The sequence below is a fragment of the Rhipicephalus sanguineus genome, chromosome 2 (assembly GCF_013339695.2).
Source record: "Rhipicephalus sanguineus isolate Rsan-2018 chromosome 2, BIME_Rsan_1.4, whole genome shotgun sequence".
Lineage (NCBI taxonomy): Eukaryota > Metazoa > Arthropoda > Arachnida > Ixodida > Ixodidae > Rhipicephalus > Rhipicephalus sanguineus.
In genome coordinates this window covers 214,546,884-214,574,048 of record NC_051177.1, presented here as the reverse complement: position 1 = coordinate 214,574,048, position 27,165 = coordinate 214,546,884, and the positions used below count along the sequence as shown (strand labels likewise).

General features: G+C 47.3%; 1 protein-coding gene across 1 annotated transcript in view; it reads left to right on the top strand.

Annotated features, from left to right (window-relative positions):
* The window catches only part of LOC119382222 (transient receptor potential cation channel subfamily M member-like 2), a 307,967-nt gene that overhangs the window by 57,431 nt on the left and 223,371 nt on the right, over positions 1-27,165 (top strand). Inside the window, exons 10-11 of the mRNA XM_037649936.2 lie at positions 10,221-10,305; positions 11,474-11,525. Coding sequence (XP_037505864.1) covers positions 10,221-10,305; positions 11,474-11,525 — 137 coding nt within the window. The remainder of the gene's footprint in view (positions 1-10,220; positions 10,306-11,473; positions 11,526-27,165) is intronic.

The window sequence follows — 27,165 nt, the reverse complement described above, 5'->3', positions numbered from 1 at the left end:
AGTGCAATCAACTTCGAGAAATCATCCGGCAAAGAGGAGCTGTTAGTCGCAGTAGACGGAAGTAAATCAGTCTCGGCGGTGAGAGTTGCAATTTCAAATTCGTCAGCATCAGATATGTTGGCCAAGAACATGCCACGGGGAAGTACTTGAGGACACAAGCTGAAATTTCGAAGTGGTAGCGAGGTACCGTTGTCGGTGACAGTCACGAGGGTATGCGGAACGGTAACGTCCGGCTCAAAAGAACGTCAAGGAGGGGATCGATGAGATATTCACCGTCGGGAACCTGCGGCTGTGCGGTCAAAACGACGTAGGTGGCTGCCTGAGGTGATAGACGCACATCTCGAAGACAGCACAGTCGCGGCGGGGTAGTGTTGGGAGCAGCGACGAGCTGAGGCAGTTCTAGCTGAAGGCCGCCGGTAGCGCAATCGATGAGAGCAGAATGATCCGATAAAAAGTCCAGTCGAAGGATAACGTAATAAGGGCAGTGGTCAATCACGGCGAAGATGAATGAAGTAGGTTGATCGACTGTACTTAAGCGGACAGTACACATACCAACAACCATCGGCGTGCCGCCATCGGCCACACAGAGCACTTGTGCAGCTGCTGGTGTGAGGACTTTCTTTAAACGTGTGCGTAGGCTTGAACTCATTACGGATATGTTCGTCTCAGTGTCGACAAGTGCTTGAAGAGGTACGCCGTCTACTTTAACGTCAATCACACTTCGTCTAGTGGGTACAGAGAGAGGATTTGCTGCCGTAGTCAATGCAGCACCACCTCCGGGGGCTGCATTTCTTAGTTTTCCGAAATGGTGCGGCCGAAAGCCACGGGGGACGATAGGCGTTGTGGCTGCGGCGAACGAGACGATGGGCGACGTGTTTGCGGCGAACGAGATCGGTGTCCACGTGGCGAAGGCGAGCGGCTGTACCAAGTGTTACGAGCGGCATTGTCAGCGGCATTGGACTCACTCAGGAGCGGGTGAAAAATGGTGGGCATTACCGTCGAAACGGGTCATATTGGTCGGTGCACGAGATGTCGAGGACAATGTGTTGCGGCAGTAACGAGCAATATGTCCAACGTGGTGGCAGGTGAAACCTATTGGGCGGTCATCTGCAATTCGCCATTCAGCCGGCTTATGAGAACGTGGAGCGAATCGTCGGTTTGAGGAGGACGTGGCCGAAGGGCGTTCGCTGACTCTGGGCGTGGCGACAGAACACACAGAATGCACCCCGATATTTTCCAGCTCCTGAAGAACGATGGCTTGAACGAGCTGAACGGTAACAGGGGTGGCATCGGTGCTGCGCGAATAGAATGCTGAGGGCGCCATCGCTTCCGGTTCACGACGACCAATTCGTGTCACGTCTTCCGGCGGTGAAGGATGGTGCGGTGTCTACTGCTCTTCACACGACGACGTGGCAGCGGTGTTTGGAAGTCTGGCGAACGGTTGCAGAATGCGGCGGCTTTTTGCTTTCTCGAACTGACGACGCTCTTTGATGATCGCATCCACGGTGGAACAGCCCTTGCACATCAGGAGTTTGAATGCGTCGTCGGCGATCCCCTTCAGTACATGCCCGACCTTCTCACCTTCCGTCATGTCAGTGTCGGCCTTTCGGCAGATAGCCAGCACGTCCTCAATATATGAGAGGTACGATTCCGTGGACGATTGGGCACGGCAGGCCAATTCCTTTTTGGCGGCGATCTTACGGCCGGCGGGTTTGCCAAATACCTCTTGCAACTTTCGTTTGCATTGGTCCCAGCTACTGAGTTCTTCTTCGTTGTTCTCGTACCACACCTTTGCAGTGCCCCTCAAGTAAAATAACACATTGGCCAGCTGAAGTGTGGGATCCCATTTGTTCGGTACACCCACGAGTTCAAACATGGCCAACCAGTATTCAACGTCGACGCCATCGGTCCCACATAATGTACCGGGATCCTTAGGAGGTATGAAAACGAGTGGTGGTGATGGCGACGTTGATGGAGACAGCGACGTCGATGCGGAAGGCTCAACGTTAGCCATGGTTGGGAGGGTGATGTGACGTCCGCTGCGGAGCTGCCGTTGCCTGCTGTAGTACCCAGCACGTCCACCAATATGATACGGGGTTGTTTGAGTGTATAAAATATGTATTTACAGAGAAGGGTTGGTAAAAGAGTCAATATGGCTGACCACCACACTCGCGCGCCAGTCAGGCTCTTCAGCCCCTCGTTTTCCTTCACTTCCTCTCCGTAACAATATGATTATGAAAGACGCCGTAGTGGAGGACTCCGGAAATTTAGACCACCTCGGTTTCTCTAACATGCACATAAATCTAGGCACACGGGTCTCAAGCATTTTCGCCTGTATCGAAAATGTGAGCGCCGCGGCCGGGATTCGATCCTGGGACCTGCGGATCAGCAGTCGCGTGCCATAACCACTAGACCACCGTGGTGGGTAGTCATTTGTTCCTGACAAAGCGAGCTTTGTACCACTGTTCTTAAGATACATAGCCAGCTAAATTGATCGTTATGTACTTCATCGCTTTGGAATTATACATACACCCACAAAGGGGGCATTTAAGCGCTACAAAAGGGACGTCGGAGGACTTGCTTCGAACTCGATGTCGTTGCGATGTTCGCGTGCACTTGCGCACCGAAATAAGTGAAACTTCTTTTGCATTGTATCCGCAGTGCGGCTTGATGAGGTTCCTACATTTCTGAAGAGTGGTTTGGCGGAACAAGCTGCCCAGGTCCTTGATTTTCAGGAAACCGTGCCTCGACACAAATGAGAGTCGAATGTCTATTGTGGGCCATGTACATTCGTTTGCGGATGGCTCTCTTTGCACTACCCAGTTAGCGCTAGGGCTGCGATGAGGGCGCTGGTGACGGTGTTTTCCACAGCGCCGCATGGGCACAGCCTACTCGTGAATAGAACACGCTCGACCTCACATTTGCGCCAGAGCCTGACAGTATTAGTACTATTTCCTGTTGGGAGGGCCTTAGTGATCATGCGGTACTTATTCTCAAGACGTCGATTGCTTCATACAAGCGTGATTTAACAGATAAACGTATATTTGATCATAACCGTGCTGAATACAGCGCTATTAACTTCGGCTTTGAGAGGTTTTGTGGCTGTGATGGGATTATTCTGCGTAACAATTGAGAGAACATAGGTTGCAGTCATAAGGGTAATTTTTTCAAGAAACTGGCGAGACTGTTTTCTGTTTTTTACCTAATGTCGACAACTCAACGGACTTAGGACGCGCAATAAAGGACGCTATTCAGGAACCCGACACTTCACAACGTATGAAAACCTAAACACAACACACAAACAAGGTTAGTCTGAGCGTGAGTCAGACAGTCAGACAGTGTGAATACGAAAACCGAAAACGCAGTCATCGCAACAGTTCGGCGATGAACGGGGTACCATTTGAGTGGATGCCGCGACGGAGTTCGCAGGTGACGAAGACAATTGGCGCCGAAATAACGAGGAGTCTTCTGCTCCAATGCAATGACATAGAACGACAATAAGGCTCGGGACTACAACTGATTGCGTTGCTGGTAGCTGCGGTCGTCCCGGAAGTAGATGAGGCCGGAGGCCACGTGACGTCGTGGGCTTAATCGCGCGGCTCTCGTCTGGGAGGCAACGCTCGGGCCTACGCCCGGTAGTGTGAACTGGGGGTTGCGGTAGCTTCCTGCTGGCTCGATTGATTACCGTCGAAGCTGCAGGCGAAGCGAAGCAGGCCATACCAACCCTTGAGCTCTGCCAGGCACTGGGGACTACACCAGACCGTGATTCTGGCAATCAGTCTCCCATGCTCCTCCAGCTCAATCGAACACCGCCCTCTTCACTCCCTGACACTCCACGAGCACGCCTGTCGCTCTCACCTTCAGTTAGGCCATCAGCTCTTGGTGATTTTCCTCTGGAAGCCTCGTGTCGCACCCCATTGTCATCTTCCTCTTCACGAAAGTCTTGTCACAGCACTTGCCTTGTCACACCAAACCGTTTGCTCTGTTATTGTCGGCTTTGTCACGTCAAAATCATACACGACACTCGCGCACTTCTCTCATCACAGCGACATGTTATTTGGGGCGTTTTCTCAGTGTTCTCTGAATCGGAGTTCGGATGTGAGCGCGCCTCTTACATGTACTTCGACCTGCAGCGCGTGGTTTCCCGTGCTCGCGCGTTAACTCTTTCTCGGCGAATGCAAGGTGTACCCTTTCCCATCGGTGTTCGCAAAATTTACATGGAGTCAAAGGCGAAACCATTGCTCACCGATTGTGTGTGTGCCCAGCGCTTCGAGCACAACGAGCTGCCTTGCTCGCCGCACTCGGTCGCCAGGGCATTCCCGCGGCTACACAGAGGGACCTCCTATTCCCCGCACAGCACCACACCCAGGTTTTCAAGGCGGTTCTTGGCTTCCTTGAGGACACTGGACTGGCCAACCGGCTATAGTAGCCACCCGCCGCGTCCTCGGTCATGGACAGCATTCCTCCTCTCCTTCTCCTCCCTCTTCTCAACTTTATCTCTCCTTCCCCCTTTCCCTTGCAGGCGCTGAGCCGTGCTCTCAATTAGGGTTGCAGAAGTTGCGCCTTTTCCTTTCCTCAACTTCTCCTCCTCAGTCAAAGGTCACCGATTGTGTGTGTGCCCAGCGCTTCGAGCACAACGAGCTGCCTTGCTCCTCCTCAGTCAAAGGTGCTAGCTGTGCTGCGTTTTGTACGCTTTGACACACACTGCATTTCTGCACAGTTTCCTATGGCACATAAAGAATTCCTCGCCACCAAACCATTGACCTTGCAACCATTTTCATCTTTGTGATTCCGATGTGCTGTTCGTGCAGCAGATATATGAAAACTCTCTGCTAGTACTTTGGAATGACTGCCCTGCTCGTCCAAACAACACAGCCAGCTTCAACAGAAAGTTCGAAACGTCGCACTCAGAATGGTTGCAATTCTTGAGCGACAGCTTTCGGCGAGCCGTGCCAAACATGTCACGCACTACTGTTAGTAGCTTGTCGCGCGTTGTATCATCTTCTATATCTTTTGCTGTCAGAGGAAGTTCGTCCAGAGTGGCAAAATAAAAAAAAATTCTTCACTTTGCTCACAGATTAAGGGGGGAGGTTTGTACGTCTTGTGCTTCCACCGCATCGTTTGCGTGAAGCTATAGACCACAGGAACGTCACTTCGCTGGCTGCAGTGGCCGCGTTTGCGAAGGAAGTTAGCTGCTAGCTAGAAGTGCCAAAGTAGGCACGTGCTTTCCGAGATTAGCTTTGGGAACGCGCCGTTGCTACGGCCGTCCCACTCTGCACGTTTCCCAGAGCAGAAGTTTAATTTTGTGAACACCTCAACACGGCGTGGGGTGGCGGCCACAGCCCAAGTCTCACTCATAGCATCCGCCCATACTAAAAATAGCTCTGCGACGCTCGCCTGGCTGTGACACCGTGTTTCCCGCGCGCCCCGTTTTCCTTCGCGTTTCTAGCCCCGCCGTGGTCTGATCTGTCTGGTAACTCTAACATTCCGCGTGATGGCCATCCACCTTAGCCGACGCTCAATGTCCAATCAACGGCGCGTTGCCGGAGCTAATGTTAGGGGCTATGGTAGGGGCTAGTTTGTTGTGCATAATCGGCATTTGAAGCGCGCCGCTCAAACATAAAGTAACATCTGTGGTAGTTAGTGCGCGACTGTCTCGTGTGCGTTTTTTCCTGCATCCTTTGTGCTTGAGCAGCGCGCTGCAAGTTTCGAACTGCTTGGTGTTCTTCGTGTGACATTCCAATTTGATGCTATATTATAATAATCATAATATTATCTGGGGTTTAACGTCCCAAAACCACGATGATTGTGTGAGAGACGCCGTAGTGGAGGGCTCCGGAAATTTCGACCACCTGGGGTTCTTTAACGTGCGCCTAAATCTAAGTACACGGGCCTCAAACATTTTCGCCTCCAATCGAAAATGCAGCCGCCACGGCCGGAATTCAAGCCCGCGACCTTTGGGGTTAGCACTCGAGCGCCATAACCGCTAGACCACCGTGGCGAAGCAATTTGATGCTATCGGACTCATTTCTTCACCTTTGAGGCCAAATTAATTTTTTTCATCTTGAAAAAACTCAGGGGTAATAATTGTTGACGAGAAGAGGTTTCAGAAAAAAATACATAGTGGCGGAGCAAGTGTTCAGGAACCATGACAGAGGTTCACGTTTGTTTGAAATAATGACCGGCTGGGGAAGTCGACGTAGGCGTAGGCCATGGTCAGTCGAGGCACAATCACTGCTTTATTTAAGAGCACTAACAAGGTGACTATAAATCATTGTTGAACAGTCCGTCTTAGTGCTCAATATAAAGATAATTTCACCTGCGAAACAGAGTGCGAAAGTGGGTATTATGCAACTTAACGGCGTCATTTCTTCACATCCTTCAAATGAACTGCTTTAACTGCTTCTGCAAACGCCTATTCGCAGAATAGCTTAGCTGACGGCATTGCCTCGCCGTAGTGGCCAATAGTGGTTACTTCTCGTCGGATTCGTCGCTGCATGCCGCGCGCGCTACGTGACTGAGCAGGGTAGTCTGACGCAGAGCATCGGCTTTTCAATTTTAGCAGTGGAGCTGTTTAATGCCAAGGTGAAAGCTGCATTGTTGTCAGCGTTGTCGTTCGCAAAGCCTAATAATAATAATAAAAATTGGTGGGGTTTAAGATCCCAAAATCACCGTTTGATTATGAGCGACGCCGTAAGAGAGGGCTCCGGAAATTTTCGCCATCTGGTGTTCTTTAACCTGCACCGAAATCGAAGTACATGGGCCTCAAGCATTTTCGCCTCAATCGAAAATGCAGCCGCCGCGGCCGGGATTCGATCCCGCAACCTGCGGGCAGCACTCGAGTACCATAACCACTAGACCACCGTGGAGGGTGTTCGCAAAGTATAGAGGGTATGTGCATTGAAGTTGGGCAAGCGCGACTGCTGACCGGTCCACTAAAAATGAAAAAGCCACAGTTATGCCGCAAGGGCGAAGCAATGAATGCGATAGCAAGAAATTATAGTGTGACACGAAGAACGAGAAGCAGCTCGATACTTGCAGCGCGCCGCTGAAGCACAAAGAAGGACGCCCGAAAAGAAAGCACAGGCATGCATAGGGCAAGCGTCAACTAACAGCTGTCGCAGTTGTTACGTGTTTGTGCTTGAGCAACGCGCTGCAAGTGTCGACAATATAGAGCTTGAGTATTGCGGCCCCAAAACGCTTGGGAACCAAGGATCTTGCGAGCCGCCAGGGCGCATGCGCAGAACCCAAGCCACTCTCGGGCTCTTGTGCTTGCGTTGGCCCAAGACCCGAAATCGGGTCTTAGATAACCATAAACAAATTGATCTAATCTTTTTAGATTTCTCGAAAGCATTCGACCGGGTTTCACATACAAAATTAATAAGTAAATTAGAAGTTACTCTTGGAGATAGTACAATTGTTCACTGGATTAAGGATTACTTAACCAATCGCTCACAATTTGTACAGTTACAGGACACCGCCTCTAGAACAACATCAGTCTCGTCAGGCGTGCCACAGGGCAGTGTCCTAGCACCAATATTGTTCACAATATTCATTAATGATCTTCCCCTCTCAACTAATGTAAAACTCAGGCTCTTTGCAGACGACTGCGTACTTTACCAAGAAATTAATACTCCTTCCGATCACCTAATCCTTAACAGAGCTCTAGAAGATGTACACAAGTGGTGCAAAAAATGGCAAATGTCCCTCAATGTTGGTAAATGCGTTTCCTTGGCAATAACCCGCAAAAAACACAGGTCCAACTTCTCTTACACTATTGACAACTGTGCCTTAATCACAGTTTCTAACCACAAATATTTAGGAATAACGATTTCAAACGATTTGAGATGGGATGCTCACATTGATAACATTACTGGCACAGCCCTTAAAAGACTATTTTTACTGAAAAGACGCCTTAAGCACGCACCACCGAATACCAAACTAATAGCATATACAACCCTCGTCCGATCTGTACTGGAATATGCCAGCCCTGTCTGGTTCCCGTTTACCCAACAACAAATTAATAAAATAGAAGCGGTTCAAAGAAAAGCAATAAGGTTTATTTTTAACAAGTATAGACAGACAGACTCACCGACACATCTACTTAATAATGCTGGCATCTTAACACTACAAAACCGAACGAAACTAACAAGACTAAAATTAATGTTTCAACTACTACACAACATAATAAAAATAGATACTTCAAGGTATATATCTTATTTTCAAGGCAGACCAACCCGTCATAACCATTCCCATACTCTGGCCGAATACTCTTCCAACACTAATTGCTTCAAATATTCATTTTTCCCTCTAACCATTAAAGATTGGAATTCACTGAAGCCTGCCCTAACGACCGAATCATCCATAAACTTGTCACAACTGCGATTGAAAGCGAATTGATTGCCTCTCAAAGAGCACTAACGACATTACAACATCAGTAAACCCGCTAACGATGAGTCTGTGTCATGTTACTAATACATAGTTTTTCTCTACTGCCTATACGAATGTAATATTTTAAGTGACATGTTCTTCGATTATTTTGTTGTTCATAAAATTGTTTGAACAATGTTCTCAATAGTAATGTGTACTCGCTGATCCTACGCTATGTTTACAAATGTATACCTTATCCTTTTGCAGTTGTTTTTGGCGATGATCTCGCCCATGTTTTTGTTACTAAAAATGTTTTTGTGTGTTCTTCTATCGCAATGTATAATGCATAATTTTGTATGTAATATTGACTTTTTTTGTGATTTTAACCATATATGATCTTGTGCAAACATATAGTATTTTTCATGTGCCTTCCCTGCTATAATCTCTGAAGAGATTGGCAGTATTGTTAAATAAATAAAATAAATAAATAAATAAAAAAAAACTAGCTGGGGTCCCCAAGACGTCTTGGGTCACCGCGCGACTACGCAGACGCCGCGCTGGCCACGACGTGTATGGCCTGCGTCTCGCATGATTTTAATTTCACCACGTGTGGTGCCCCATGCGATTGCGCCAGCGCAGCTTGCGTTTGACCCAGTTTTCAAGCTCTGCTGATCCTCCGAGCGCAAGAGCAGCCTACCCAACTCAGCTTGGTGACCCAGTGCTTGGGTCCCCAATTCTCAAACTCTTTATTGGAGAATAAGATACTCTTAGATATTTAGTTTTCTTTAAACTGCGCCACGTGGAGTTACCCCCTGCGTTCCGTACCACACGGGGGCGTCTGATGCAATGCGTACTTCGTGTGCCCAGTGTTCTTTGTTATTTTTTCCTTCCATATCACGAGTGGGTACACCAAAGGGCCACTTTGTCCTGTACGTCTAAAGGGTAGTTTTCAAACTGAAAGAACATTAGGAGCATTGCGTGATATAAAACACGCTCAAGCTCCTCCGAGATTTGATTACCACCAGCGGTAAATGGTGTGTATAAATAGCTCGCTTTTATTTCGCCGACGTATGCATGGGGCATGGTTTAGTTGTCTAAGCAGCAGGTTGAAGAGCTGAGGGGTCGATGGTTCGAATCCCTGGTTTGGTGCTCCGGAATATTTTCTTCTGCTTTATTTTTCTTTGTGCCTTTATTATATGTAAAGATACATATACATATACGGGGCATGACGGCGACGGCAAAAATCAACCGAGAGTATGCATATAATTGCTATCGTAATAAAAGCTGTCTATAACTAGAATGTTGGGCGATAGCCAAAGTCGTGAGCTCTCCGGAAGGTAGATAGATAGATAGATAGGACAGGCAGACGAAAGAAGTGCAAACACTCTGTGTTCTATCTAGAATAATCAGTCTTTTCAAGGATACCGCTTACGCAATATGTTCAGATGGCTTCTTCATCAACTGTGCGTGCCTCAATCACAATGCAGAGCAGCTGCAGGTTACATGTGTTTCAAGAATTGTTTCGCGACATTGGACAGGAATACCGTGCTTTCGTTTAGGCAGATGATGTCAAAACTATTATAGAGCAAAATTAAGCCATGCAATATCAAGATGACGCCAGCAGCTCAGCTGTTTAGCCAGTTTGGCGACGTTAAGTCTGTGAAGCTGTTTGAATTTTTTTCTTTGGAAAGTGCATTAATAGCACAACAATCTTTTTCTACGGTCAAGCGAGAAAGAACCTATTCAAGAAACCTTACTTGCATTCTAAAGTAAATGCACCAGGCCACGAATGCAGTCATGTTTACACCACTATCCATAAACTCTGACGTCTTCATTTCCGTTATTTTCAGGTCATTCTTTGTGCTTTCACATTTTTCCCCATGTACTTATGGGTGCGATTTAAAAGCGACCCGCATCAGAGAGAATACGGTGAAGGTAAGCGTCCAACCCTCTGCTACACTATGACTTGATTGTTGAATAGAACAATTTAGTTTGACGTTTTGACGGTCCGTTCCGCTCCGAGTTGGCCCGCTTAGCTGTAGCGGAGCGGCGGTCGACTTTTTGGTTTTAGTTATCCGTTCTCCGCTGCCGAGCGGATCTTACGCAGTTGCAACGCCCTCAGGCGAAATTCAGCCTCGTTAAAAATGAAAAACAGTTTCGTCACTTTTACAAAGTAACACAAATATGTATTACTCACTTGTTCACGCAGTATTCACTCGTGCGCATGCGTTACCGGCCCATTTCAGGGAAAAAAATAAAGCGTCGACTTCAAGATAGTCACGTACAGTCAGCGCTGTAGCATTCCAGATCCACTGCAATCCATTTGGACGGCAACACGGCAGCGATCGTTTCGTCATCTGTGCCGTCTTGTCTAGTTTGCGTCACTTTCGTTAATTCGGCGACTCGAAGTAAGCACAAATGTTCGTCTAATCTCAAGCGCTTGCGCGGCTTCCGCTGCGCAGACGAACGTGAAGCGGCCGTGCACGTGGGAAGCACGTTGAGCACTGGAGGCAGCCATCTTATAATATGCGGGAAGTCGACGCACGCGTCAGGGAGGGCGCGCACATCGACGCCCCTCGCTAGCGGGAACGGCAGCGACGGTCCGCGCTCCGCTAGGCTCCTTAAAGCGGAGCGTGGGCCTCGCTCCACTAGCCCGCTTACGGCTAAGCGGAGGACGCATGCCCACTCGCGCCCCCGCTCCGCTTAGCTGCTGAGCGGAGCGTAAAAGCGTCAAACTAAAATGCTGTGATGCAATGTGTATATTACAGCTATGCTTCTTTGTCAGTGAATGTGCTGCAAGTGACGCAGGAGGACCGGTACCAAAGGAAGTGGGAGGCGAGGGCTCAACTCGTAGCTTTTATTAGAAGAGAAAATCTCTTTCGAGGCGTGCCTTGTTATCCATGTGTGGCTCGTAGATCTCGCAGACTAAATCAGTATCAAACCTCATAGCGTGCACTTAGTATCTACTGTTTTTGTCGGCGAATATAATGTCTGTACGATTGGAGTAGTATCGAGGTAGGTAGCATTAAGAAACTCTTCGTTGCAAGGTACTGCCATGGCGACTTCAGAACTCACAAGTGCTCTCCTGTTTAACTTTTTTCAGATGAAGAATGCGAGAAAGACTACGGGTTTTCCAAGAGTGGCACGGAGAATGTGTAAGTATGCCGGTAAATCGAAACCTGGATGATTAAGCGCGACATACTTGATTTTCAAAAAATGGATGGCACTCTCGTAATCGAGAGTAGATGTAAGCATGAAATCTCTACCGGAAGAGCATGTTGGTGGAAGGTTATACTAGGCGCAATCCTGTTGATTTTCTCAAGGGCGCACACCGGCAAATACGCTACACTACACCGTGCACTGGGCCATATAAACGCCATTGTTTGCTGTCATTGTGCGAGAAAAATCTTGTGCTTGACCTAGCGTATTTGGCCTTAGCGGCGACGATGTGACAGCAGACTGGTGAGCCCCACGGTGCGTGGCCCCATTTCTTGATGAATGCGAGAGATGGCGCCACGCTTTACCTGACAGCGCGCCGTTTACTCGCCCACCGCCAGCGTTCCAAAGAGCACAGGCTTTGCGATGGCGTTCAATAGAACAAATGTAGAGTGTATAGTGTTGTATCCAGAGAGAGGCGAAGGCTTCACGAAACAACTTTAGTAACGGTACTGCATATTGGCAGCACAAGTCAACAATTTCTCAGTACACAACATGAGCCCAAATATATATACTCACATCGGACACTCGCGCACGCGCCCTAACATGGTGACGTCACTATCAGTCGCTCAAGAGCGATGCCTTTCACTAGCCGCATGACAGATAGCAACACAACACTTCCTTCACCAGTAGATCAAAATCGGTCTTAACTCCAACGCTAAGGAGGCCGCGTTTCCCGGTTGCTCCCTCTTAGTGAAATTGTATTATTGTTATCGGTTGACACTTGGTTTGACGGCCGTGGTTCAACCTGAGAGTGTGATTGAACGACAAGCAGCGGAGGAGAGGCGACCGCGGAGGCGTGTGGCAGGCAGATATCTCGACGTTGTGTTCGGTCGTCGAGCTCAGAATATCGCAAGTGATCAGCGTGTACAAAATGCACTTTGTTTCCAATAACGACCAAATACGTAGTTGGGGACTACACTCGCGTAACTTTTCCCGGCAGACATTTCACAGACTCTCTTCGCACGGAACGAAGCAACACACGGTCACCCACAACAAAATACCGCGGCTTCGATCTGCGCTTATCGGCTGACTGTTTCACCTTTTCTACTTTCTCGGTCATAACCCTTGTCAGGTGCAGCCGCACCAAAGACAACCTGGTCCGCGACTGCCTTCCCAAAAAGTGTTCAGCTGGTGTCCTTCCGATAATTGCATGCGGCGTTGTGAAATAGCACAATAGAAAGCTCTCTATTCTGTGCTGCAGTGTTCTATAAGACTGTCTTTTTCTCTGCCCTCCAACAGCTGTTTAAGCAGGGCTGTCTTTGTAGTTTGTGCCACCCGCTCCACCGTCCCGTGGGACTTCGGGTGATACGAGGGGAGTGGGGGTGAATGTGTGCCTTTCAACTTGCGCTTTTAGAAAGCTTCGGAATTCTTTGGCCCGAAATTGCGGCTCGTTATCTGTTACCCCTTCTAAAGGAAGACCATGTGCAGCGAACAGAGACCTAACCACTGCAACTGTCATAGTGGCAGTCGTCGTGCGACATACTTTAACTTCTAACCACCTTCTGTGAGCATCAACTGCTAACAGGAACATTCTACCCTCTTTCCCGGCGTATGCAAGGTCCACCATTTCACATCCGTGTTCGCACAATTTCCACGGAGTCAAAGGCGCTAGCTCTGCTGTGTTTTGTACACCTTGACACATGCTGCATTTTTGCAGTTTCCTCCAGCGCATCATCAATTCGTGGCCACCAAACCATTGACCTTGAAACTATTTTCATCTATGTAATTCCGATGTGCTGTTCGTGCAGCAGATTCACGAAAACTCTCTGCAAGCACTTTGGAATGACTGCCCTGTTCGTCCAAACCACAGAGCCAGCTTCAACAGAGAGCTAGAAGCGTCGCACTCAGAATGGTTGTTATTCTTGAGCGACAGATTTCGGCGAGCGGTGCCAAACATGTCGCGCACTACTGTTAGTAGTAGCTTGTCGCGCGTTGTTTCACGCTCTATATCATTTGTTGTCAGAGGATGTTCGTCCAGAGCGGCGAAATAAATATTACTTCACTTTGCTCACAGATATCAGGCAAGGGCAGTCTAGATAAGGCATCTGCGTTACTGATTGCAGCGCCCGGCTTATGCGCAATCCTGTAGCTGTAGTTAGCTAGAAAAGCAAACCATCTGTGTACCCTAGCTGTGACTATAGCGCTTGCTTCCCTTTTCGGGTCGAAGAGCTCGGTCAGAGGTTGATGGTCCGTAAGAACCTCAAAAGTTCGACCGTACAAGTAGTTTTGAAATCGCTTCATACCAAACACAATGCCCAAATATTCGTTTTATCTTTGGCTGTAATTGCGCTGCGCATGTGATAGTGATCGCGATGCAAATGCTATTGGCTTATATGTTCCACCCGCAACATGCGACAAAACCGCACCTTGACCGTACTCGGACGCGTCGCATGTTAGCTGCGTTTCTTTTTTGACATCATACAACTCAAGCACATTCTCGTTGGTAAACATGTCCTCACAGGTCCTAAATACATCATCACATTGACGTGACCTATTCCATGCTGCTTCTGTGCGCAACTAGCTATGCAGGGGCTCTAAAACAGTAGCAAGATTAGGAAAAAAAATTCGAGTAGAAATTAATCAAGCCCGAAAAGGCTTTGAGCTGAGTCACATTGCCCGGGTTTGGCGCCTGCTGGCGGCTACTTTATCCACAGTAGCATGCAAGCCATTCTGGGCAACTTCATGACCCAGGTATCTGATTCGTTCTTGGGAGAACTTACACTTGTCAGTGTTGAATCGTATGCCGTGTTCTCTTAGGCGTATGAGCGCCTGGTCCGACCTGTCATAGCACTGCTTTCTACCTTCGGCTGCCATGACAACGTCATCTAAGTAACAGGCAGTTCCTGAGAGGCCGTGTAGGATCTGATCCATCATGGCCTGAAACACCGCCGGCGCGCAGGCTACGCCGTATGGCAAGCGTCGGAACCTCAACAGGCCCAAGCGGGTATTGACAGTGTGAACAGTTCCTGTTCTCGATCGTCCAATTCGAACTGTAAGTAGGCCTTGGACAACTCAAGTAATGAAAAGACGGCTCCGCCGTGTAAAGTTGCAAAAATATCCTCCGGCAGAGAGAGCGGGTACTGCTCCACCACATCACTACATAGCCGATGCTCCTTGCCATATTTCTTGGGCACGATTACCAGAAGTGTCGCCCATGCACTGTGCAGCACCCGGTAAATGACTCCAGATTTTTCAAAGTTTGCCAATTCCTGCTCGACGTGTTCGCGTAGCGCATACGGCACTGATCGCGCCTTACAGAATACAGGTGAGGCGATATCTTTAACAACAATGCTCGCCTTGAATGCTCTTGTCGCTCCATAACCAGGCTCAAACACTTCGCGGTATTTACCACTCAAGGACACTTTTTTTGTCAGTGCCTTCACTTGCCTTACTTCATGCCATCGGATTTTGATATTACTGAACCAGTTACACCCAAACAACGTAGGCATTTTCGCAACTTTAGTGTCTTTAGCAATTACTAGCGGCAAATGAAAGCACTGCTCGTAGTATTGCACTTCAACGTCAATCACACCTTTGGTATCAGCCAGTGTGCCATTATATTGCCACGCGCGCTTCTTTTGCTATGTTTGTGTAACTGCTCCGTTGCACGTGTGACGACGTTCCTGCGCGGGCCGCGCCAGAATGTGTGGAAAGATTCCAGATTGTAGTAGATCTTTTTGTCAAGATTGCGCACATGACTCGAATAGTCAAGCTTATTCCAGAGCTTGTGCAACCCCCAGTGATAATGCTGAAAAGTTCGATGCATGATGTATAAAAGACTGCGCGTCCCAGCAATGATCAGATTTCCGACGCCCGACGCTCTGTGCGACGCTATCAGTGTGCAGTGGTATGGCTGTAGTTTGACTTTCCTTTTCTCGGCCACAAATTCGGCCAAAAAAAAGTTTCAGCTTGGACACGCCGGCTGCTTCCTTCGTCGACGTCACGACCACGTGGCAATATGGAACAAGTTTGGCATCGGCTTTCCTGAAATTTGCACTTGGAAAATACTTAGCGCACTCTGTTTCGGACATAACAGAAACTGCCGCTCCCGTGTCTAGTTCCATAGGTACCTCTTTCCCCCTTAGTCTTGCTTTTATTGCAATCGCACGCGTGCCCGTACTGTTATCGGTGTGACACAGCGCCAGTAATTCAGTGTCCGACAGTTCCTGCTCTTCTAGCTGATGTACAACTCTGCTTTTACACATTTTCGCGACATGGCTCTTCTTTTGACATTTATAACACGTGCTGTTCAGTAAAGGACCACTTACAGGTGCATAACTAAGCAAAGTGGAAGACTGACCAGCTGGTGATTCGTGATCGAAATATACTGCGCGGTTAACAACACGGACAACACGCTTGTCCCCGTCTTCTTGTTGCCCGTGTTGTTCACCGCGCAGTATACTTCGATTACAGGTGCGCGTTGCTCATCGCATCGATGAGAAACAGTCTTAGTTCGTTTCACGGAAATCTTTGTCGTGTTGCCGGGGCCCTGGCCGCTGCATGCCACACTTTGTGAACTCCGGCGCGACGCTCCTGATTGGCTCTGCCAGTGTATGTCACTGGTGCTGGACGACTGTTCATCGGTGTTTTCCTCAACCAGTTCAACTGCGTTTTTCGCTGCCATCTCCATGGCGGTAGCGGTGTTGAGAACGTGGTCCCAGGTGAGCTCGCTGCCACTTATGGCCAGTAACCGGCAACGTATGGCTTCGGAGTGCAGGCCTGCTATCAGGTGGTCTCGAATAACTTATTCCAGAAAGCGCCGAAATCAGATAACGATGCCAGTTTCTTCAGCTCTACCACAAATTCCGCGACACTTTCTTGAGGGGCTTGCTTCCCTTGGTCGTAATAGTATCTTTCACTCCCCACTGACCACCTTGGAGAATAGTGCTTCTTCAGCGCCTACACGACTTCCTGGTACGACGACGTGCTTGGTGTCATGGGTAGTAGCAGACTCCAGAGCGTCACATACGCTTCTTCTCCGATGGCGCTCAGGAACAGAAGCAGTTTCTTGGCCCCGGCAACCTCGTTAACTGTAGCGTGTAGAGTACGAATCTTTCGACGAATACGTCAAAGCTTCCACTACCCGAAGCGAATTCCGGTAGCTTCTGAAAACCGTTGCCATCTTCAGTTGTTTTCCAGTCCCACCCTCGCCACCATTTTGGTTGTATCCGCAGTGAGAGGCCAAGGCTTCACGGAATAACTTTATTATTGGTACTGCATGCTGCCGGCGCAAAGCAACGATTCCCCAGTACAGAACATGAGCCAGAATATATATACTCACATCGGACACTCGCGCACGTCCACTAACACGGTGACATCACTATCGCTCGTTCAAGGGCGATGTCTTTCACGAACCGCATTACAGATAGCAACACAACGTATAGTGCCCTATCTGTCATTGGAACGTCGCTATTGTAAAGGTAAATAAGCTGTCAGTGTATAAGTTAAAGATTCAATGCGAACTAACACTAAGAAGAACTGTGAAGCAACATATTTTGTAATATGTTTGGACCCTACCTAGGTTATGTAATCCGCCCTGTACGACGGATTGACTATCAAATACCACACCTTTTGAATCTGTTGCGCTGACTGCCCGGAGTTTTGCTACTAGCGTCCCAGCTTGAGCGATCGTTTCCCTCTTACCTTTTGTCGACAAGTGCACCAGCGTTCCAGCGGCGTCGCTTCCAGGCGTCCACCCGTGATCCTGCCAGACAGCTGCCCTGAGGTCTGATTCCATCATCATCGGCGCTTCCATGAGCCTGCGAGCATGGCGCCAGGGCCTGCAGCGCTCATCTCGAAAGCGCACTTTTTGTAGTCCACCGTCCCTGATGGGCGGCGTCCGTCGAAGGGATCGTTGATGGCCTTGACGACGTCGCGGTCAGTGAAGGGGTGCCGTTCGCGCAACACCTTGGAGTTTTGAAGTTTCTAGTTGCGGCCAGGTCATCAGTTCGAGCAGTCAACCAAGCTGATGTGAACCAAGCTTTCAAATTACGAGGTCACAGGTAGAAGTAGGAGCACTCTGAGTGCCAAGCGCGCAAATGAGCATGTTTCGCTTCCCGCCTTACGTGCTGGATGACACAGGGATTTGCGCTATCCAAGCATACGGAAAAGTGAAGAGAGTCACCTTCCTCACCCTACAAGGACACCAGTAAAGGTACGCCGCCACCAGGATTGTGCGAAGCTAGATGAACAAGTGCGCCCTAACATCTCGGTTTAATGTCATGGTGTGACACTCGAGTATTGCGGCATGCGCAGCGTGCGCGCACGCTGGAGCAAGGAACGCCACTTTGAGGCGACTTGGGCAACGCCCTTCTGTCAACGACGTGGCACCTTCGGCCATATCACATATGAATGTGTGTAAGTGCAAGCGGTATAAAGACGCGCACGTGACAAAATATTTTTTCCGACTCAAGTAGCACGCAGACGCAGCATAGAGCGCCTCGCAGTCGCTGAAAGACTTACAAGAACTTCTTCATCACACAGGGCGACACAAGTTATCTCCAGCAAGATGCAAGCTCTTCATCGCAAAACCAAGGCGCGGCAAACCAAGATTCCAGGCTACTGGGATAACGACAGTACGACCTTCACTGTATTTATGATGCTATGTCGGGCGCTGACGGGGACACCGGAGTTACCATAGGGGAGCGCACGAGGGGTCCAGGGGAGGCGGCCGCCCCCTAATCATCTATGAAGGGTGCGCAAAGCCTGCCCCATGCGTTTACTCAGCTATGGTCAGGCAGTTCTTGGATGATAATGGCGGGCGAAGGCCCTTGCTGTTGCAATCCAAGGACTGATTACTTCCCAACTTTCTAACAGGAAATGCAGGCACCAAAGAAAGGCCCTTATGAGAAGCAGGTCATTGCTTCATTTTCATTTTTCATCCATTGTGAAGCATGTCATTTAACTTTGCGAAACATGTCCTTTAACTGGCCTTCCCTTAGCCGACGCACTGACCCAGCGAAGCGGCCCTGGCCGTACCACAAACCTGATAGCCGCAGAAAGCGCATCAAACTATAGTTCTACAAAAAATCGCCTAAAAGTTGGCAACGTTGAAACATTTGCGTTTGTGTGGTGCGTGCTACGCCACAGCAGTACGTGATATGTTAATTCTACTTGGCATTTATTCTCATTTATTGCGTATGCCTTTAACTGTTGTATTAGCAACCGCCAATAGCTTGCGTTACAAGCCAACATTGCAGCGCCTATGCAGACGCGACCACCCGCTTCCAACCGAACCCGCGCTTGCTATTTGCCCATTCTCCCGACAGCAATGAATAAATGGCGAAATCGGGCATCGTTTTGTGTCATCTGACGCTGCGGACCAAACACCGGGTCTGTCTTTAGCATTGAGATGAGCTGTGTTTATTTGTGCACGCCTGCTAAGCGTTGTCTCCGAGTACTTCAGAATGAATCTTGGGAACACAGGAAAACACAGACGAATACATTGCTCTCGAAGCTTCAGGGCGCAAATATAGAGCAAACAAAAGCATAGGTTTCGAACCTACGGGTTACACAGCGCTCGATGACGGCGTTATCAATTTGAGGCGGAAGGAAACCGCGTCCACAAATGTCGCCATGTTGATTTTTTTCCGGCGCGGCCGTCTGCTCGCTTTTATTTGCCCAACGCGAGTGCGCAGCCGCTATGGGGACACCGACAAGACTACGAGGCGTGGATGGAGACATATGGAGCAGCGGTGCCAAAGGCCAAGGCACGGGGAAGGCCTCGGTGCGGTGGCGCCATCTAGTTTTGATTGAACATACCAGCCGCGGAAAATGCCCTAAACATGAAAGGGAACCTTGTCTTGACAGGAGTAGTTGACTGCTTATTGTGCACTGATGCATGAGAGCTTCTAAAATGTCTCTTGGTGTTTGGTAGATATAGCACCGTTGGACGTAGACGCTCCTACGTTGACGCCTAGTGGCACATCTCCATCTCGACGACTAACCTCCGTACACTTGACTTCACTCTTGTGGTAGCTGAAGCAGTTAACATACGTGGACACAGCATAGGGCAAATCCTGCGGAAAGAATACATGGGGTGCTTATACAGGGGTGTCCCAGCTATCGCGCAGCACGATTTAAAAAAAGAGGAATTGCGTTAGGCGAAGCAAACCTACTGCATATTTTTCCTAGCACATTGGAGTAGCCACTGCTATTTTTTTTCGTTAATGAGGTTTGATTATGTTTACGTGGGAAGCAGCGCACTTAGACAAGGCACGACAAGGAACGAAGAAAGACAGAACGACGGCTGCACTCGCAACATAGTTAATATACATACATGCAGGCGTACCACGTTCGACGATGACTTTCAAGTTACAACGGTTTTCGGTGATTTTCCAAAAAAAGACACTTCGCGATCGTTAGAACTACGGATGCTTGGCTGATGCAATTATCTATTCTTTTTGTGATATGGAAGGCCTCGATCGCTTCCCTGGTCAGCTGATCCTTGTAATTGGAAAGTATTTCAGTTTCAGAGAACAGCGGCTTGCAACCACATTCAAAGCAATACCGTCTAATGTGAGAATATGGAATATTAGTTAGTGATCTCTTGTGTTCAGACGTCCTTGTGCTTGTGCAACGGCCAGCCTGACCGATGTACACCTTTCCACATGACATAGGCCAACAATAAACTGCAGTCCTACAATATACAAACGGAGAAGCATGTTTAATGTTGCACTGAAAACGATCCTTTTTTGTCGACAATTTACGATCCAGCTTGGCACATATCTTCCGGAGTTTTTCTGGCGCAGAAAACAGGACATTTCAGCCGTACCTGCTGCCAACCTTCTTTAGATTGTGTGCTATTTTGTGCGCATAGGGTATCGAGACGCATTTCTTCTTATTTTCTTCAGAATCCCTGTCTTTTTTTGGCTGCGTCATAGACAGGCCTGTGTGTATATGTCGAACTAAATTCTGCTTCCACTACCGGAACCGAATTCCGGTAGCTTGCTGAAAACCGTTGCCATCTTCAGTTGTTGTCCGGTCGCACCCTCGCCACCATTTTTGTTGTATCCGCAGTGAGAGGCCGAGGCTTCACGGAACAACTTTATTAATGATACTGCATGCTGCCAACACAAATCAACGATTCCCCTGTACAGAACATGAGCCAGAATATAGATACGCACATCAAACACTGATTTTTCATATTTCGCGGGCTTTCTTTACTAGCCGCAAAAAATGAGCACGTAATTAGTACGTTGTTAAAAATTGCGCAGTTATATGTCCATTGAACATGCCTACATACGCCTAATTGACATTTGACAATTAGGTGAGTACTTGTCGAGTTACAACTATAGTCATGACAAATAATTAAACCTCATTAACGAAAAAATAGCAGTGGCTACTCCAGTGTACTAGGAACAATATGAAGCAGGTTCGCTTCGCGTAACGCCATTCCTTTTTTTTGTAAATCGTGCTGCCTGATAGCTGGGACACCCTGTATATGCTCTGTTTCTGCAATAAAACCTCAGTTGGTAGTGAGTGCTTGTCCTGGTCTCTTTCTTGTCCCGTGTTCTTTTTTGTGCTATGGTTTCTGAAGAACCTCACACATGCGCTACCACTACAATCGATACGCCAGGCTTCAACCATTAGGCGCGTTTATTTCTTCCAGTGCCTTTATAAAACTGCGCATTCATCCAACTTCGGCGTGCGTTTACACTCTCTACAAATTAAAGATAGATTAGATGATGAGCCTCCGATTAGCGATCTCTTAGGTTTAATCAGTCACTGGTTAAGACGTCGACCCGTATGTCCTACGTTCTAAGAAGCGGCTGCAGCTAAAAGGAACCTATATAAGACAACCTGTACAGCAATCAGTGAATTTGGTGGTTTGTTTTAGGACACAAATGTCCGTCCACTTTGTCTGTCACCCGCTCATTTCTCTTCACGAGGGAGCATATCTTACCTAGCTTACTGGCAGCCGTAAAAGCGTTAGCACCGTATCTCCCTTCCACTGTATTTATCATGTGAGCTACACAATGAGGAAAGAAGGCTTTCAAGGGCTCGTTTTCTTAGTTAGATGCAATATTATTGAGAACTAACAGACAATAATGCAAAAGAAAGTATAGGGGATGTTATTTGTAATAATTAGGATATAAATGTGAAGAAAGTAAAGTAGACGAAAAGACAACTTGCCGCCGGCAGGGACCAAACCTGCGACCTTCGAACGATGCGTCCGATGCTCAACCACTGAGCAGCGGAGGTGGACATCCATCCTCGGCGGTCAATGATTATAACGAGTACTTACGACACGCCCATTACCATTGCTTTCGGAAACCATGCTCGGAGTAAACAAAACGGACTTCTTCAAACGTTCAGCCACACTAGCCACTTCAACACGAGGATAACCTACATCTAAAAGATGCGTAACCTGTGCGTTAAAGCTGCCACTGATTTTGTGCTCAGACGACTTGTTGAGTGAACACTTAAAGGAGTGGTGACAGAAAATTTGTGAACCTCTGTTTTTTGCTCTTAATCAATGGCTACTGACTCGATAATAGCGGCAACGAAACTCATTTGCCCCAGCGCGAGACGAATGTTTAATTATATGCTCGTATGTTACGACCGGAGGCAGTTTCGATTTCGAAGAGCACTCGGTGCCCCGTGACGTAGATGGTCTACTTGGTAAACAAGACCGCAAGAACCAGTGACGTCACGGGCCAGCTTCTGCTATGTTGTCAGTGCTGCTGTTTCGTTTGCTGTGTTGAGCAGGTGTTGTGCGTTGCGAGTGCTTGCTTCCTCGATTGTCAAACTACGTTGCTTTTCTAGTGCGGCGATGGACGAAAGAGCTGGCAGGAGTGTAAATTCACTTTGCGAATCTCGCCGGTACCTGCGATTTTGTTCTTGTAGTCGTTGTCCAACTGAGGCGACGTTTTCCGCCAGGCTTGGAGTAGCCGCAGCATTAGACGTGCTGAAACATTTTTGCTCCGATCATTCGTAAAGTAGCAGGATGAGAAGTGACGAAGGAAGCATTGAAGTCACAACATTGGCACTCTGTAACAGTGTTTATGCGTAACATGCAAATGACGTGATGTACGCTTTACTGACTCGTATTTATATCAGGCAACGCCGCGTTCTCAAGGCATGCCAATCCCACGTACGCACGTCGGAGGGTCGAAGCAGTTATCTGTCCACTACGCAATATGAACCCAGCATAGAGCTTTAGTTCGTCTGTAGACTTCCTATCGTTTGCGGGTACCTGGTTACCGGAGCTGTTGACGGCTGCAGCAGCAGCAGCAACTGCTTACAACTGCGGAGCCCGTAGCGACATCTTGTGGCGTTTTGTCCAACTACAATAATTTTTTTTCGATTTTTTCCGTCGTGTTGTAGTTCTTGTCGGGAAAAAAAGCAATGAGAATATTGTGAGTTGCTAATTATCTCACTGCAGATGCTTTACATAGAATCAGTAAGCGGGTAAGTCGCTGCGATGTTATATTGTAGGTCTCTGGTTAGGCTACGCATCATCAGGTGTCGCTACCAGCTTTATCGGTCTCGCACACGCCTCCGGTAACCCGGCCAGAACTCGTGACGTACGTGGTATCCACTCGGTGACCTCATCGTCTTTTGCTTCTATTTCCGATCCGGCACTTTCACGAACTTCAAAACTCAATTAAAATACCTTTTAAGCTGTATTTGTGGCTGATATTGTACAGATGGCACCTATATGCACCCATTAGTGTGATTCAACAGTCAAATTGTGTCCGAATTTTTCTGTCACCACTCCTTTAAGGCAAGGCATGGCTATACCGTTTTTTTTACGATCTTAGAGTGTTAGAATCTTAGAGTGCTGTTAGAAGAACAAGAAGAATACTGCCAGCATACGTGGTTTTATCAAACGTTAAGAAAATGTCTGCAAATCCTATTCTCTAAAGCAACTCTTTAGTAAAGTTCAGCCCTTCTCCATTTAGGTCAATTTCTTCGATCACTAAGGTAACCGCGGATGCAAATTCATCACCACCAAAAAAATCAGGTAATTGTCCACGTAACACAAAACCTTCGTAATAAATCACCTAAGGAGTCGTCTTAATGTGTGTCAATCTTCCTAAGGTATAAATAACTGGATAGGAGCAACCTTAGAACCATTGCAAATGCCTGAATTGTCCACATAAACGTCTTCCTTCCAACCTACCAGCGTCGACGTTAAACTCGTGGGAAGAATTTCATGAAAAGGCCCCGTACAAACAGCACACTTATCAGTGAAAATCGTTCCCTGTACTTGTTCATTAACACTCTCTAACACATTTTAACAGCCCTTAACGCGGCAAGGAGTAATACGGTCTTTAATATCCATACTAAAAGTTTCACAACCATCGGCATTCTCCTCTTAGAGGAACTGAACTAGCGCCTGAGAATGACGCACGCGGAAATGATGTGGGAATCTCAGCGCGGTTAACCAGTTCTGCAAGTAACTGGAAACAGCGAATTGCCAGGTGACTTTTTCTGATACAATTGCTCTAAAAGGAATCTCGTTCTTATGCGTTTTCGCTGACATAAAATATAGTTCTAAGGTGAGAGATTAAGGCTTTTTGACATTACAAGCCATCCTCTCAACATTATATCTTAACAAATGGTCGACAGCACATTGCCGTATTACCAATGGTTTAAGTATTACCGTCTTAAAATTCTTTTTATGGCTGTTAACGCTTTTTCTGAGAACATGCTGTGTGGCATATTTACGAAATATTCTTCCTTATCTGAAATTACAAGCCTGAGTTTCTTTTCCACCCAATAAATAATAAACCAAAGGCCGGATAGGATCAGGAGTGCCGAATTGCTTATTAGATCTCTTGATACTGGCAATGCAACCTGGAATGCAATGCGAGCGCTGTTCTTCAAGGACTAGTCCTGCAACACTGCGCGGCAAGCTTAAGATGTCCGTGGATTTAAGTTCGGTTTAAAGCAATATTTTGACGTAAGGCTGCGGTTTTGCTATGCCTATCATTATACGACAGCTCCTCCGAGGACTGGCAAGATAACTGGCGGTGAAATAGTAGCAAAAAATCTTCTTCTTACAAGGTTAAAGCTCCCGAACTTTCACTCTTCACAAGAATTGCGCATGCCAGTCAGCTACCCTCATCCAATCGGCGTACAGCTACTGCAGGCGGCGAACGTCCCGCAGAATCTAACCCACGCAAATTCTGGTCTTCTATTAACCCCGCTAGAACCGATACAGTTTCCTTTATATTAGATGGCACGGCAGTTTCAGACCCTATTAAGGTAGCTAATGCGTTCAATATCTATTTTCAGTCAGTGTTCACGCACGACAATAATGCTCTCCCTTCGCTTAGAAGTTCTAATCCAGAGCTGTCCGTCGACGATCTGGTAATTAGCACAGATGGTATCCTAAACTTGATTCTCAAGTTAGATACGAAGAAGTGCACTGGCCCCGATAATATTCCGAATAGCTTTCTGGTGCGATACGCTCTGTGGTGTTCACGTTATTTGACCATCATTTTTAACAAATCTTTGTCTTCAAGTACAGTCCCCGAGTCCTGGAAGTTAGCCAAGGTCCTGCCTCTGCATAAATCAGGAAACAGACAACTCCTCTCCAACTATAGACCCATATCACTTACTTCCAATTCTGGAAAGCTGCTCGAACACATCATTCATAAACACATAACTGAGTTTCTTGAATCGAATAATCTTCTGTCCTGCACACAACATGGATTTCGTCGCGGCTTCAGCACAATAACGCAACTGGTGGAATTTTCACATGATATTATTAGTAACCTAGATATTGGTAATCAAATTGATGCATTATTTATAGATTTCTCGAAGGCTTTCGACTCCGTTATACACAGCAATCTTATAGGTAAACAAGAGGTACTTTTAAATAATCCGCAATTAATTGACTGGTTAGCAAGCTTTCTAAACTCGCGCTCTCAATTCGTCTCATTCAATTCCAAGTCCTCGGCAGCAGTAGAAGTTACATCTGGTGTCCCACAGGGCTCCGTTCTCGGTCCCCTATTATTTCTGATTTTTATAAATGACCTTCCCAGCAATATTAGGTCCCAAGTTCGCCTGTAGGCCGACGACTGTGTACTTTACCAGGTAATTACTTCTCCTAATGATCATGCCATACTTCAAGATTCTTTCTCGCAGTTTTGTTCTTGGTGCTCGGATTGGCAGATGGAGATAAACTTCCAAAAAACAGTAGTTTTGTCTTTCACGAACAGCCATTCTCCATCACAATATGCATACTCCTTCAACAACATCGCAGTTCCCCGAGCACAGACATACAAATACCTTGGAGTTATGTTCACATACAACATGCAATGGTCGCATCACATAGATTACATTACATCTAAAGCATTAAAAAAGTTAGGTTACTTAAGACGTACATCATCTGCATCGCCAAAATCCACCAAATTACTAATGTACAAAACACTGATCCGCCCTATATTAGAGTACGCTTCGTGTGTGTGGAATCCATACAAAGTGTGTGACGTGAATAAAATTGAATCTGTCCTAAGGAAATCTGTTCGCTTCATTTTTCATCGCTACGACCATGATTTTTCGCCCTCATCTGCAATGATATCTTTGAAGTTATCTCCATTGTGCGCTAGGCGTGATATTGACTCTTTGAAACTTTTGCACTCTTATGTTCATTCATCATGCCGGCTATCTAATGATAATTACATCGTGTATGCTAATGCTCTTGCAACTAGACGTGGTCACAATCTTAACATAAGGCCATTCTTCGCACGTACTAATATGATCAAATACAGTTTTTTTCCGAAAATTATTGTCTACTGGAACAATCTACCCGGTTCTGTTCGTGAAATGTATCAGACAGATTTTTTGGAGGCACTTGAATGACATTGTTGTCCTATTTTTTCTTCTTCTTTTCATTTATGTACCCGATTGTGCTCAAGAGGTGGCGATATTTGTTCTGAAGAAGAACTTGTTGTGATGTTACTGTTATTCTTTCCTATTGTATGTACCCCACTCCTGCAATAGCCCTGCATTGGGCTGCAGTATTTGAAAATAAATAAATAAAAATAAATAGAGCAACGGGCCTTGAGGCATTCGCGGTAGAACCCAACTTGATTCCAGGGTTCATCGGTAAGTATGGCACAAATCGTCATCGCATGTCCCATAGATGGTTTCAGAAAACGGCTCACAAGTTTAACTTCTTGTGAGCAAACTCGATTTCTGTGCGTCTGCGGGAGGTATTCGAGAACTCCTTTACTTGTGGTTAAGTCCACGCTGGTTGGCTGGAAGGAGGACGTATATGTGCAGAAATCGGAAATTTGCATTGGTTCTAAGGTTGCTCCGATTCTTAGCGACTTTTACCTGAGCAAGATTGTCAAACATTTAGAGGACGCTTTACCTGGTTATATTATTCCGGTCGTTCGATACGTGGACAATTACACAGTTTCCGTAGTGGTGACGGCTATGAATCCGTGGCTACCTCAGTGAGCGAACACTTTTAAATAAATGGAGCTGGGCTGAACTTCACTAAAGACTTGCCCCAGAATAATGGAATACCATTTCTAGAAATTTCCTTAACCTTCCAGAAGAACCAGGTATGCTGGCAGTATTCTCCCAGATCTTCAAAACCGCTGTTCAACTTCT